At 36.5% G+C, this 15,870-nt stretch overlaps 1 protein-coding gene across 1 annotated transcript in view; it reads left to right on the top strand.

Annotated features, from left to right (window-relative positions):
* Positions 1 to 15,870, top strand: part of MROH9 (maestro heat like repeat family member 9) — a 69,167-nt gene that overhangs the window by 23,534 nt on the left and 29,763 nt on the right. Inside the window, exons 7-8 of the mRNA XM_029226922.1 lie at positions 3,352 to 3,476; positions 6,780 to 6,929. Coding sequence (XP_029082755.1) covers positions 3,352 to 3,476; positions 6,780 to 6,929 — 275 coding nt within the window. The remainder of the gene's footprint in view (positions 1 to 3,351; positions 3,477 to 6,779; positions 6,930 to 15,870) is intronic.

Here is a 15,870-nt window from a genome sequence, read left to right as displayed (position 1 = left end):
TACACATTGCTATATTTAAAATAGTCAACAAGGACCTACTTCATAGCAAAGGGAGCTCTGCTCAATATTCTGTAATAAACTAAATGGGAAAAGAACTTGAAAAAGAATAGATACTTGTATATGTATAATTGAATCACTTTCCTGTACACCTGAAACTAACAAAAGATCGTAAATCAACTACACGCCAATGTAAAATGAAATTTTTTTAGATTTTAAACAAGTTAAAAATAAATAGTAGTGGGGAAAGGATTTATTCAAGTTAAACTTTTATCAACTTTTTAATAAATGGAAACTCTGGAGATAAATTTTTAAATTTTAAAAGAAAAAAAGATATCTGAAAATTCAAAATATTTGGAAGCTAGATAACCTGTTTCTAAATAACAAATGTGTCAAAAAAGAGAAATAAGGGAAATTTAAAGCATTTTGAACTAAATGAAAATGGAAATATAAAATTTCAAAATTTATGGAATACAGCTAAACAAGATTCCAGAGGAGAAATTCTTAGCACCACATGCCTACATTAGAATAGAGAAAAGTTCTTAAATCAATGACCTTAGCTTCTGCCTTAAGAAAGTAGAGAAAGAAGAGCTAATAAAACCAGAAGTAAGAAGATGAGAGGAAATAATAAAGACCAGAACAAAACCCAATAAAACTAGAAAGTGGAAAAATCTTAAGGGAGCAATGAAGCCAAAAGCAAATTCTCTGAGAAGATCAGGGGAGAAATAAGAGAAAAGACACAAATTACCAATATAAGGAATGAGAGAAATAATATCACTAAAGATTCTATGGGTATTAACAGAATAAAAAGTGATATTATGAACAACTTTAGGCCAATAAATTTGACAAGTTAAGCAGACAAATTGAAAGACACAAATTACCAAAGCTCACTCAAAAAGAAATAGATAATCTGAATATTCTGTATCTAGCAAAGAAGTTGAGTTTGTAGTTTAAATCTTCTGCAAAGAAAAGTCCAGATCCACAGAGAAAACTCCAGACTGAAATGATCTATCGAACATTTATGAAAGAAATTATACTAATTCTATACAAATTCTTCCAGAAATGTGAGGATGAGGGAATACTTGCCAACTCATTCTATGAGGCTGGCATTTTTCCAAAACCAAAATCACACAAAGACATTACAAGAAAAATAAATACAAAAAACTACAGACCAATGTCCCTCAAGAACACTGATGAAAAAATTTAATCAAGCTTAGCAAATCAAACAGTACACTAAATAAAAAGAATAATATACCATGGCTATGTGGAATTTATCCAGAAGTGCAGTGTCAATTTAACCTTTTGAAAATCAACCAACGTAACATACCACATCAACAGATGAAAAAAATAACCATATGATTATTTCAGTAGATACAGAAAAAGTACTTGACAAAATTCAACATCCATTCCTAATAAAAACTCTCAGAAAATTAGGAATAGAAAGGAAACTTCCTCTATCTGCTAAAGTACATCTATGAAAAATCTACACCTAACATCATACTTAATGGTGGAATACTGAATGATTTCCCCAAAAGACCTGGAAAAAGACAAGGATGTGCACTGTCATTATTTCTGTTCAACACTGCTTTGGATAGAATAGAATAAAGAGTCCAGAAATAGACCCACACACGTATGGTCAACTGATTTTCGACAAAGGTTCAAAGGCAATTCAGTGGAGAAGGGATAAACTTCAATAAACATTGTTGGAAAAACTGGTGATTTGTATGCAAAAAAAGAACTTTGATATATATCTCATAAATGCATAAAAGCTAATTCAAAATGGATCATAGGACTACACGTAAAACCTAAAACTATGAAACTAGAAAAAATCTTTGTACCTTGGATTAGGCAAAGATTTCTTAAATATAACACCAAAAGCATGACCCATAAATGAAAAAAAATGATAAATTAAGTACCTCTGCTCTTTGAAAGACACTTAAGAGATAAGCCACAGACAGTGAGAAAATATTTGCAAATTACATATCTGATAGAAGAATTGCATTCATTATTTTAAAGGAACACTCAAAACTCAGTAAAAAAAAAAAAAAAGCAAGCAACCAAATTAAAACAATAATAGTAGATTTGAGTAGTCATTTCACTAAAGAAGCACAGATGGCAAGGATGCACATCAAAGGATGATCAATATACAGTCATAAAAGAAAGGTAAATTAAAACTGCAATGAGACACCACTGTACTCCAGTTAAAATGTCTAAAATTGAAAAGACTGACCATACAATGCGTTATTAAAGGTGTGAAGCAACTGGAACTCTCATACATTGCTAGAGGGAATGTGAAGTGATACAACAGCTTTGGAAAGTAATTTGGCAGTATCCTAAAAAGTCAAACACACATCTACCATATGATCCAGTCATTCCACAGCTTAGTGTTTACCTAAGAGAAATGAAAGCAAATATCCATTCAAAGACTTGTACATGAATGTTGATAGCACCTTTATTTGTAATAGCCAAAAACTGGAAACAACCCAAATGTCTACCAAAAGGTGAATGAATAAGCAGACGATGGTATATATGTACAATGGAATAGTATCCATCACTACGACTACTGATACAAGAAAAAACATGGATGGATTGCAAATAATTTTGCTAAATGAAAGATTCCAAACAACAAAAGAGTATATACTAAATGGTTCCACTTATATAAAACTGGAAAACACAAACTTGACAGAATGTAGATCAGTGCCTGCCTTTGAATCAGGGAGTGGGATCTGGGAGCAGGTTTGATCAATTACAAAAGGACATGACGAAACTTTTGGAGGGAATAAATCTTTTTTTATTGCAGTGATGTTTATGGGCACATACATATATAATAACTTACCAAAGTAGACACTTTAACTATGTTGCATATTGGTTATATCTCTATAAAGCTGTTAGCAAACAAGCAAAGTCATTTAAAACCTACCTTCTCTAGAACAAAAGACATCTGCACCTGAAGCTTATGTTGAGGGCTTTTCTCTTTCTTGCTGTATCACTCCCCTAGCTCTTTGCAAAATGCCTCCAAGTCTGCTCTTTTACCAATAGACACCCCAACTTAGCAGTAGCTCTTCCATTGCACTGAACAATGCATTTGATGGCCTAAATGTACTTGATATTTGGTCAACTTATTAAAATTATCTATGTCCTTTATTCATATTTCAAAGAGGCCTCTCTTAAACACTTTTTAAACTCTGGGTCAATGTAGTCATAGTATTTTATGTGATTAAACTGTTAGCAGAGAGTTAAACATTCAGAAACTTTAGACTTCCAGAATTGGGCAGGAAGAGGAAATTGGAAATAGCAATGTTATAGAGGAACCAGTGATCAAATAAAAACCTTAAACTCTTTTCCTTAATACAGCGGATATTGCAAAAAATAAAAGTACAAAGTATGATAAGCCTGGAAGTCATTGCTTCCTGCCTTCTCCCTCTGATATAGAATTTCTACCCAAGATCTTGCAAAGAGACAAAAGTAAAATTGCTCAGGTAACTTAGCCCCCACTTTATCCTATGGCTTTTGTTTCATGTGTATTATTACTTTTAGTGGTAACTTATTTCAACAAAATTTATATTTTTAATAGATTTTTTTCTGTTTTATTTAAATTCAGTAAAGCAAAGAGTAAATGATAGAGTATTTGGCTTCCTGATTTTCATCTCTATTAATAAGAATTATGCCTATTATTCCAGAATATAGCAATTTATATTATTTTACCTAATCCTTACAGAATGCAAATGAGATAGGTGTTTCCTAGTTGTTATGCTTCTTATTGTTTGGCTAATAAGTTACTAAAGATGGGAAACTTCTGATTTTCTAGCAAAATTAATGAAGTCAACAATTAACAGCCTTTTCAATGTTATTATAATTTATTCAGCAAACATCAAAATAATGCAATTTACATTTTAAAAACCTCTTAAATTTGAATTTTTTTAAAAGTTCAAGTGATAAACCTCAGTACCAAGTAAATAATTTTTACATTGACCCAACCTTTGGGGAAAATCATGAGGCTCTATAACTGTATACATTCCCTCACCTTCTTCAAAGTATATGGGCTTATTCATATGCTTGAGAGGTCACTGGCGCCTAAGTTGTGCTGTCCAACAGATGGCTGTCTAGGTATACACACTGAGTCAACAGTTCAGCAAAGCCTGCTGGGGAGGCTCTTCAGGCTAGCTCATCTCTTGTGTTGGGAGGGTCTTACGGCTCCTCCTAAAGATACAATGCATAAAGCAGTGCCTTGCCCTTCCATGGCTGAGGTAGATAGAATTGTGGGAGGCTGAGGAGATATGAAAACAATATACCTCAAATAATACAATCAAAAATACCACATAGATATCTTAAATATGCATCTTCATGACGATGCATCTTTCCAAAATCAAGCATTATTCATAATCCACCTCCCCTCAAAAGTCACAAACCTGGTTGACTACAAAGTTGTCTATTTAAGTGAAGAAACCAGGCATCTGTAGAGGTTTACTAGAAAATCCTTTTACATCCTTCCATGCTTCACTCCAGAGCCCTAGAACTGAAATCCTGAGCCCCACAACTAGGCTAGTTAGCCTAAAACTGGCAGCTTCCTCAGGGTCTCTTCCAAGTGATTCATGGGTCTCACTATCTCCACTTACAGTTTAGCATCCTCTCTTTTCTGAGTTTAATGTCCATCAGATTTAGAAATCCTTGGATTTGGGGGAGGGTGTCCTGGGTCCTGTGTTCATGACCTGTTATTCAGTTCTCAATTGTGAGATCAAAGCAGGTCTAGTACTAGCACTGTGTGCAAGAGTGGTAGCTGGAAAATCCTGAGGTAGGTACTTTCAGAGGTAGATTGGGACAAATGGGTGAGAGAATCTAAGGTTGTAGTAAGGAAACCAAGAGGACCATATCCAAAGACAAAGTCCTAAGGATGCAAATAGGAGGAAAAGCATCAAGGTTTTTAGCCAAGAGAGCTAGATCACATTTTATAAAGGGAGCCCTATCATTTGATACTCTACTGTCATATCTATACCTTTGTTACTGAGTCCAAACTCATACTGTTCGCTGCACAGTAGACCAATAAATCAAAAGACAAGGTGTTGGGGCAAGGAATAGTGACTTTATTTGAAAAGCCAGCAGACCAAGAAGATGGTGGACTAGTGTCCCAAAGAACCATCTTACCCGAGTTAGAATTCAGGCTTCTTTTACATTAAAAGGGGAGGGGAGGTGTGACCGGTTGTTACAAACTAAATGGTGCTGAAATCCTTTGTTCTTGCAGCTGTCCAGATAGGTCTGGTAACAATGTTCCTGTAAACCTCCAACAAGACAACTATAACTTTCTATTCTGCACCTTTTTATCTCTATATGAATGGAAACGTGTTATACATTTAAAGGTCAAGCCTGGGAGGCAGAATATTGAGAAAGGGTTAGTATGTATATTCCAGGCTATAGGCCACATTCTCTTACTGTTTGAGACAAAGGTGCAAAGCTAGCATGACTAAGCACAGGCAATGGAGCACAAAGGCTAGAGCTAAAGGAATAGATCCAATATGGAGTCAGGTTTGTTCTTCTTTGTTCAACCTTGACATACCAGAAACCTCTAACACTATCTCTAAGTTTCACTAGGAATTGCTTCTTCTACAACATTTTAATAGACACCAAACTAAAATATTTTGTTGAATAAAAAAATATGCAAAAGAGAATATTCCCTCTTCCAATGATTTTTTAAAATTCAACATCTTATATAATTAAATCTGGCTTTCTCAAAGTAGAGCAAACTATTTATAATATTCAGTTCACCTCACCAAGCCTTAGTGACCCTCCTTTATCTATCTTTCATAGCTTTCCAAAAAAACTATCCCTCACCCCTCTGTCCAGTAGGAGGGAGCCTGGTGGTCATCAATTTTCACTCAGACCTCAGTCCTTCCCTATTGACCAGAAAGAGCTATGTTCAATTCCTTTAATCGGGATGGAGAAAAGCTTTTATTAGCAATATTGAGTACTTTCTGTATTTTAGAGAATGGCACACACACACACACACACACACACACATAAAGGAAAATTTTGAATATATATATATTTTTTGAATATATATATATATATATATATAACACACATGTACAAAAGGAGGAAATGTGGTTCATTCATCTTTCTTAATTGAGAGATCCATAATATTGTGATTTTTTTCACATTTTATGGCCCATGGATATTCCTCTAACTTCAAAGAGACTGTTTGAATTGTAGTTGTTGTATCTCAATCGTGGACATATGGGCCTTTTTTTCTCTTCCCGCTTCTTGATACTTCTCTGAGAAAAAGTCCACACCTTTGAATGACCCTGCCTTTCTTACCCCATCCTTTCCTTCATCTTCTACAAATCATGCTTGTTTCTTATCTGAGCAAATTCATTTCCAAAGCTGAAGTTCACAATAATTTCTAGTATTTGAATAGCTGAAATGGGATAAAATCAATATTTTATAGTTCTTTTGAATTGCAATGCCATGATTTTCCACTTCTCCCTGGCTTGCCCCCAGAGCTGACTTATTCAGATAAAAATGTTTTAATTGCTTTAAAAATCAGATGAAAAAATATATATAATTCAACTTGAATTACAGTCATCTTAATAGCAACACAATTATAAAATATAATTTTTAATATTTCTTAATGGAGGAAAAGGCCCATAGCAGCAAAGGTGCCTAGGGCCCACAAAATTCATATGGCCCTGCCTGGCCCTGAAGCTTCCCTCAGGATGTCTGAGTTCAGCTGTCTTGCTTCTCTTGATATAAGTAAGGTCTGAGATCATGACTCTCCTTTTTGGTTTCAGAGTGTAGGACAAACCTTATTGCCATGCTTGCTAACTGACTTTGTGTGGAGTCTCCTGATGAAACTCTCTGCACCTGATCAAACAACTGCATTTGAGGCAGCAACCATACTGAAACTGACTCTGGAATATTATGCCCATAAGGTCACCATGGTAAGATACTTGACAATGAGCAGGGGAGTGCAGAATGTATTCTCTAATGGGCTCTTACTGCCTTTGTTATATGCCTACTTCTTTTCATATATATTTCTTGCCATTGTTCATTATGTCACTTCAAAAAAATGAGGCTTTTGTGTGAAATATTTCAAGCATACAGAAAAGTTTCAAAATAATGTAATGAACATTCGCTCACCAATCACACCAAATTGTACATTTTGCTATACTTGCTTCAAATTTTAAAGAAATGCTTTAACAACAATAAAATAGTACAACTGTAATTGAAATCCCCTGTGTAACCATTAAGGAAAGTTTTAAGAACCCTCAGCTAGCTGTAGGGCTGGCCACATAATTTGTGGGGCCCAGTGCAAACTGAAATGTGGGGCTTCTTATTCAAAACATAGAAAAAAACTACTATTAGATGTAGAAACATATGAAGATTTTCCTATCTCTCTCTCTCTCAATTTATCATGGTGTTGTTATTTTCTAAGTTAAAAAAAAACCTAAAATTTTATAATATTAGCATGCATTTTGCCATCCATCTTTCTATTGTGCAATGCCAATCATAGCTGCAAATATAAGAGCACACAACTTAACAAAATACTACAATTCAAATTTCATATTTCGTGCATGCATATGTATTTTATTCTTACCAGAAGAGTGGTACACAAAACTACCTTAATTGTCTTTATTTCACTCCTTGTCATTCACACATTCTATTAACACTCTCTATCTTCATTTTGTTCGTGAGTAAGGAAAGACTGAAAGGAAAAGAATTTATGGATTGTCACATCTTTCTCTTTCCTTCTATGTCACCATTTTCAGCCTAAGTGGTTGAGGCATCAATAAATGTTTATCTTATACCTGCTTTGATTTCCCACTTAACCCCTGCACATCATGGGTCTACTGGAATTCTGTGTTCTTAGGGAATTGTGAATGCTGCCTCTGAATGAGGCTGCAGGAATGGTAGCTGACTCTCATACTGCCACACACACACACACACAGGCTCCACTGTCCCATGGGACTTCACTTACAAAACACAAACTCAAGGAAAAACTTATTAAAAATTTCAATATGACGACAGCAGAGGTTTAAACAAAGTGAAGGACCTTCTGAATGTGGGACCTTGTGCAAAAGCATAGGTCACATGCCCATGAAACCAGCCCTGATGGAGACATAAGGGCTGAACTCCCAGTTCCCTCTCCTGACATAGCAGTGTTATGTGATTGTAGATAAACTAAGTGCTTGCACTCAAACTCAGAGAGCAGGAAAGGGGAAATAATGCTTCTTACAAACTCTCATGCTTCTACAGACAGGAGCATTCCAAAAGGCATGCAGACCAAGGGGAAAGCTGGAGGGCAACAGTTATTTCTTTAACAAAATAAAAGTTCTCCTCTCATGCAGTGAGAAAAGGAGGCTAGGTAAAACCATATCAGGTCCTAGAGAAGACAAGAAGCCAATTGGAAAACTAGATGTGTAAACCTAGCCTGTGCTACAATGAAATCATTAAACATGGAGAAATAAACTGAACAAAAATGGGGTTCATCAACTTATTTCCCCACCCCAGCTCCCACAAACAATTGAACTACTGAATACACTGGATTCTTGGCTTAAACAGGGTTGGATTCTAAAGTCAGTTATAATGAAAAATTGCATTAAAATTATCCTGAAAACCTGAAAACCTCCTAAATTGCAAGTATAGTTTGTGGGCTTACTATTTCTAAATAAATCTAACACAGCACGTCTTTCCTTGAGGATTGAAGGAAATCATCATTTCTACAATTGAGCATACAGTAACATAGCTGGCTTGTTTTAGGGGCATGCTGCATTTAAAGTAGGAGGAGGAGGATGAGAAGAAAAAGCTCTAAACCCAATAGGTTAAGAGAACTCTGGAGAAGATCACTGGTTTATGTCTCCCATTTCATGTTTACCTTGGAGCATATGTGGCGGGATGAATGTTTTACAATAAACACTTCATTTTGTTTGTTTAGAGTAGAGGGTTGGACACAGATAATTCAATTGTATACAAGGCAATTGCAATGGAATGTAAATTTACATCAAACAACTTTTCAGCTTATGGTCTCTGAGAAGTACTTTCAAAATAAGAAGTGAGGTGATCTGGGTAGATTAAATTTGATGTTGAATATACAACCATTGGTTTGAGAAAAATTCCAGGTCTAGCTAAAACTCTCCTTATTCAAACATGAAGAGGGATTGGAGACAAGATGGTGGAGTAGAAAGACCCGAGTTCACCTCCTCTCACAAGTACACCAAAATCACAACTGCTGAACAACAATTGACAAAAAAGACGGGAGCCTACCAAAAAAGATATTGCAAGGCAGGAATAAAGAGGTAGACATAGAGAATGGACTTGAGGACATGGGGTGGAAGGGCGAAGCTGGGGCCAAGTGAGTAGCATCGACATATATACACTACTGAATGTAAAATAGCTGGCTGGTGGGAAGCAGCAGCATAGCACAGGGAGATCGGCTCGGTGCTTTGCGATGACCTAGAGGGATGGGATAGGGAGGGTGGGAGGGAGGCTCAAGAGAGAGGGGATATGGGGACATGTGTATGCATATGGCTGATTCGCTTTGTTGTGCAACAGAAACTAGCACAGTATTGTGAAGCACTGATACTCCAATAAAGATCTATTTTAAAAAAGATATTCTACATCCAAAGACACAAAGAAGAAACCACAATGAGATGGTACAAGGGGCACACTAGTGATATAACCAAATCCCATACCATCCAGGTGGGCAACCCACAAACTGGAGAATAATCATATCACATAAGTTCTCCCACAGGAGTGAGAGCTTTGAGCTCCATGGCAGTCTCAGAATCAGGAGGTGGAGCCCCCTGAGTATTTGGCTTTGAAGGCCAATGGAGCTTGATTGCAGGAGCTCCATAGGACTGGGGGAAACAGAGACTCCAGTCTTGGCATACACAAGTTCTTGTGCATACTGGGACCCAGGGCAAAACAGTGATTTCATAGAAGCCTGGGCCAGACTTACCTGCTGGTCTTGGAGGGTGGTCTCCTGGGAAGGCAGGGAGCAGCTGTGGCTCTCTCTGGGGTCATAAAAGCTGGTGGTGGACATATCAAGGAGTGTTCATCTATGTGAACTCTGGCTGGAGGAAGATATCTTGCTTGGGTCCTTGGCACTGATATCTGGCCTCACCCAACAGCCTGTGGGCTCCAGTGTTGGGATTCCTCAGGCCAAACAACCAACAAGGTGGGAACACAGCCACACCCATCAGCAAACATGCTGTCTAAAGACTTCCTGAGCCCATAGCCACAGACACACCCCTTGACATGGCCCTGGCCACAAGAGGACCAAGACCCAGGTCCACCAACCAGAAGGCAGGCACTGGATCCTCTCACCAGGAAGCCTGCACAAGCCTCTAAACCAGCCTCACCCACCAAGGGGCAGGCACCAGAAGCAAGAAAATTATGATCCCACAGGCTGCAGAACTGAGTGTGCAAACACAGGTCAGAACCTACCCTGGGACCCGCTAGTCCCTGGCCATTTGGTGATAAGAGGAAAGAGTATTGCTGTGACACAAAGGACATCCCCTACTGAGGGCCACTTCTTCAAGGTTGAGAAACACAACTAAGCTACTACATAAATAAAATACAAATAGAAATTTTTTTTAAAAAAGAGATGGCAAAGGAATATATTCCAGACAAAATGAACAAGATAAAACCCCAGAAGAACAACTAAGTGAAGTGGGGATAGGCAATCTACCCAAGAAAGAGTTCAGAGTAATGAACTTAAAGATGATCCAAGAACTCGGGAAAAGAATGGATGCACAGAGCAAGAAATTACAAGAAGTTTCCATCAGAGAGTTAGAAAATAAGAATACAATAACTAAAATGAAAAATACACTAGAAGGAATTAATAGCAGAATAAATGAGGCAGAAGAATGAATCAGTGAGCTGGAAGACAGAGTGGTGGAAATCACTGCTTCAGAGCAGAATAAAGAAAATAGAATGAAAGTAAATGGAGACAGTTTAAGAGACCTCTGGGACAAGGTCATAGGCACCAACATTCACATTATAGAGGTCCCAGAAATAGAAGAGGGAGAGAAATGGCCTGAGAAAATATTTGAAGAGATAATAGCTGAAAACTTCCCTTACATGGGAAAGGAAACAATCACCCAAGTTCAGGAAGCACAGAGAATCCCATAAAGGATTAACTCAAGGAAGAACACACCTAAACACATAGTAATCAAATGGACAAAAATTAAAGACAGAGAAAACATTAAAAGCAACAAGGGAAAAGCAAAAAATAACATACAAGGGAATCAGCTGATTTGTCAGCAGAAACTCTGCAGGCCAGAAGTGTGTGGCATGATATACTTAAAGTGATGAAAGGGAAAAACCTACAACCAAGAATACCCTACCCAGCAAGGCTCTCGTTCAGACTCAATAGAGAAATCAAAAGCTTTACAGACAAGCAAAAACTAAAAGAACTCAGCACCACCAAACGAGCTTTACAATAAATGCTAAAGGAACTGCTCTAAGTGGAAAAGAAAAGGCCACAACTAGAAACAAGAAAATTATGAGAGTGGTAGCTCACCTATAAAGGCAAACTTACAGTAAATGTAGGAAATTATCCACACACAAATATGATCTCAAAATCAGTAATCATGAGAGGAGGAGAGTACAAATGCAAGATATTTTAAATGCATTTGAAATTAAGATATCAGCAACGTAAAACAATCATGTGTGTGTGTATATATATATATATATATATATATATAGAGAGAGAGAGAGAGAGAGAGAGAGAGAGAGAGAGACTACTATACCAAAACCTCATGGTAACTGCAAAACAAAAATCTATAATGGATATAAAAAAGAAAAAGGAATCCAAACACAACACTAAGGATAGTCATCAAATCACAAGAGAAGAGAACAAAAGAGGAAAGGGAAAGAAAAAAGACCTACAGAAAACAAATTCAAAACAATTAACAAAATGGCAATAAGAACATCCATATCAATAATTACCTTAAATATAGATGGGTTAAATGCTCCAACCAAATGACGCAGATTGGCTGAATGGATACAAAAATAAGACTCATATATACGTTGCCTACAAGATACCCACTTCAGATCTAGGGACACATAAAGACTGAAAGTGAGGGGATGGAAAAAGATATTCCATGCAAATGGAAATCAAAAGAGAGTGGGAGTAGCAATACTCATATCAGACAAAATAGACTTTAATATAAAGACTGTTACCAGAGACAAGGAAGGACACTACATAATGATCAAGGGATCAACCCAAGAAGAAGAAACAACAATTGTAAATTTTTATGCCCCCAACATAGGAGCACCTCAATGTACAAGGCAAACATTATCAGACATAAAAGGAGAAATTAACAGTAACACAATAATAGTGTTAAATGACTCATTAGACCAGATGGACTTAATTGACATTTAAAGAGCATTCCATCTGAAAGAAGTAGAATACACATTCTTTTCAAGTTCACATGGAATATTCTCCAGGATAGATCACATGCTGGGCCACAAAGCAAGCCTGAGTAAATTTAAGAAAACTGAAATCATATCAAGCATTTATTCCACCCACAATTCTATGAGATTAGAAATCAACTATAAGAAAATACTGTAAAAAACACAAACACATGGATGCTAAACAATATGCTACTAAACAACAAATGGATCACTGAAGAAATCAAAGAGGAAATCAAAAAATACCTAGAGACAGATAAAAATGAAAACAACGATCCAAAATCTATGGGATGCAGCAAAAGGAGTTCTAGCAGGGAAGTCTGTAGCGATACAAGCTTACTTCAGGAAACAAGAAAAATCTCAAATGAACAACCTAAACTTACACCTAAAGCAACTAGAGAAAGAAAAACAAAACAAACCCAAAGTTAGTAGATGGAAAGAAATCATAAAGTTCAGAGCAGAAATAAATGAAATAGAGACCAAGGAAGGAGTAGAAAAGATTAATGAAAATAAAAGCTCATTCTCTGAAAACATTTTTAAAAGTGATAAACCATTAGCCGCCTCACCAAGAAGAAAAACTAGAGGGTCCAAATCAATAAAATTAGAAATGAACAAGGAGAAGGTATAACAGACGCCACAGAAATACAAAGGACCATAAGACATTACTACAAGCAACTGTATGCCAATAAAATGGACAACCTAGAAGAAAGGGACAAACTCTTAGAAAGGTACAACCTGCAAAGACTGAACCAGGAAGAAATAGAAAATATGAACAGACAAATCACAAGTCATGAAATTGAAACCGTGAATAAAAATCTTCCAACAAACGAAAGTCCAGGACCAGATGGTTTCACAGGTGAATTCTATCATACATTTAGAGAAGAGTTAGCACCCATCCTTCTCAAACTCTTCCAAAAAACTGCGAAGGAAGGAACACTCCCAAACTCATTCTATTAGGCCACCATCACCCTGATACCAAAACCAGACAAAGATACTACAAAAAAAGAAAATTACAGACGAATATCACTGATGAATATAGATGCAAAAATCCTCAACAAAATACTAGCAAACAGAATACAACAACACATTAAACGGGTCATACACCATGATCAAGTAGGATTTATCCCAGGGATGCAAGGATTCCTCGATATATGCAAATCAATCAATGTGATACATCATATTAACAAATTGAAGAATAAAAACCATATGATCATCTCAATAGATGCAGAAAAAGCTTCTGACAAACTTCAATACTTATTTATAATAAAAACTCTCCAGAAAGTGGGCATAGAGGGAACCTACCTGAACATAATAAAGGCCATATATGACAAACACACAGCAAACATCATTCTAAATGGTGAAAAACTGAAAGCATTTCCTCTAAGATCAGGAACAAGACAAGGATGTCCACTCTCACCACTATTGTTCAAGATAGTTTTGGAAGTCCTAGCCACAGCATGCAGAGAAGAAAAAGGAATCCAAATTGGAAAAGAACAAGTAAAACTGTCACTGTTTGCAGATGACATGATACTATACATAAAAAATCCTAAAGATGCTACCAGAAAACTACTAGAGCTAATCAATGAATTTGGTAAAGTTGCAGGATACAAAATTAATGCACAGAAATCGCTTGCATTCCTATACACTAATGATGAAAAATCTGAAAGAGAAATTAAGGAAACACTCCCATTTACCACTGCAACAAAAAGAATAAAATACCTAGGAATAAACCTACGTAGGGAGAAAAAAGAACTTTATGTGGAAAACTATAAGACACTGATGAAAGAAATTAAAGATGATACAAATAGATGGAGAGATATACCATGTTCTTGGATTGGGAGAATCAACATTGTGAAAATGACTATACTACCCAAAGCAATCTACACATTCAATGCAATCCCTATCATATTACCAATGGCATTTTTCTATGGAACTAGAACGAAAAATCTTAAAATTTGTATGGAGACACAAAAGACCCCAAATAGCCAAAGCAGTCTTGAGGGAAAAAAACGGAGCTGGAGGAATCAGACTCCCTGCCTTCAGACTATACTACAAAGCTACAGTAATCAAGACAATATGGTACTGGCACAAAAGCAGAAAGATAGATCAATGGAACAAGATAGAAAGCCCAGAGATAAACCCACACACCTATGGTCAACTAATCTGTGACAAAATAGGGAAGGATATACAATGGAGAAAAGACAGTCTCTTCAATAAGTGGTGCTAGGAAAACTGGACAGCTATATGGAAAAGAATGAAATTAGAACACTCCCTAACACCATACACAAAAACAAACTCAAAATGGATTTGAGACCTAAATGTAAGACCGGACACTATAAAACTCTTAGAGGAAAACATAGGAAGAACACTCTGTGACATAAATCACAGCAAGATCCTTTTTGACCCACCTCCTAGAGAAATGGAAATAAAAACAAAAATAAACAAATGGAACCTAATGAAACTTCAAAGCTTTTGCACAGCAAAGGAAACCATAAACAAGACCAAAAGACAACCCTCAGAATGGGAGAAAATATTTGCAAATGAAGCAACTGACAAAGGATTAATCTCCAAAATTTACAAGTAGCTCATGCAGCTCAATATCAAAAAAACAAGAAACCCAATCCAAAGATGGGCAGAAGACCTATATAGACATTTCTACAAAGAAGATATACAGATTGCCAACAAACACATGAAAGAATGCTCAACATCATTAATCATTAGAGAAATGCAAATCAAAACTACAATGAGATGTCATCTCACACCAGGCAGAATGCCCATCATCAAAAAATCTAGAAACAATAAATGCTGGAGAGGGTGTGGAGAAAAGGGAACACTCTTGCACTGTTGGTGGGAATGTAAATTGGTACGGCCACTATGGAGAACAGTATGGAGGTTCCTTAAAAAACTAAAAATAGAATTACCATATGATCCTGCAATCCCACTACTGGGCTTATTATACCCAGAGAAAACCATAATTCAAAAAGACACATGTACCCCAATGTTCATTGCAGCACTATTTACAATAGCCAGGTCATGGAAGCAACCTAAATTCCCATCGACAGACAAATGGATAAAGAAGATGTGGTACATATATACAGTGGAATATTACTCAGCCATAAAAAGGAACGAATTGGGTCATTTGTTGAGACATGGATGGATCTAGATACTGTCATAGAGAGTGAAGTAAGTCAGAAAGAGAAAAACAAATATAGTATATTAACACATATATGTGGAACCTAGAAAAATGGTACAGATGAACCAGTTTGCAGGGCAGAAATTGAGACACAGATGTAGAGAACAAACTTATGGACACCAAGGGGGGAAAGCGGCGGGGGGTCGGGGTGGTGGTGTGATGAATTGGGCGATTGGGATTGACATGTATACACTGAAGTGTATAAAACTGATGACTAATAAGAACCTGCTGTATAAATAAATTAATTAAAATTCAAAAATTAAAACAGAAAA

This window comes from Monodon monoceros, unplaced genomic scaffold (assembly GCF_005190385.1).
Source record: "Monodon monoceros isolate NGI ecotype Baffin Bay Population unplaced genomic scaffold, NGI_Narwhal_1 Super_Scaffold_18, whole genome shotgun sequence".
NCBI lineage: Eukaryota > Metazoa > Chordata > Mammalia > Artiodactyla > Monodontidae > Monodon > Monodon monoceros.
This window is presented reverse-complemented; position numbering and strand designations above follow the sequence as displayed.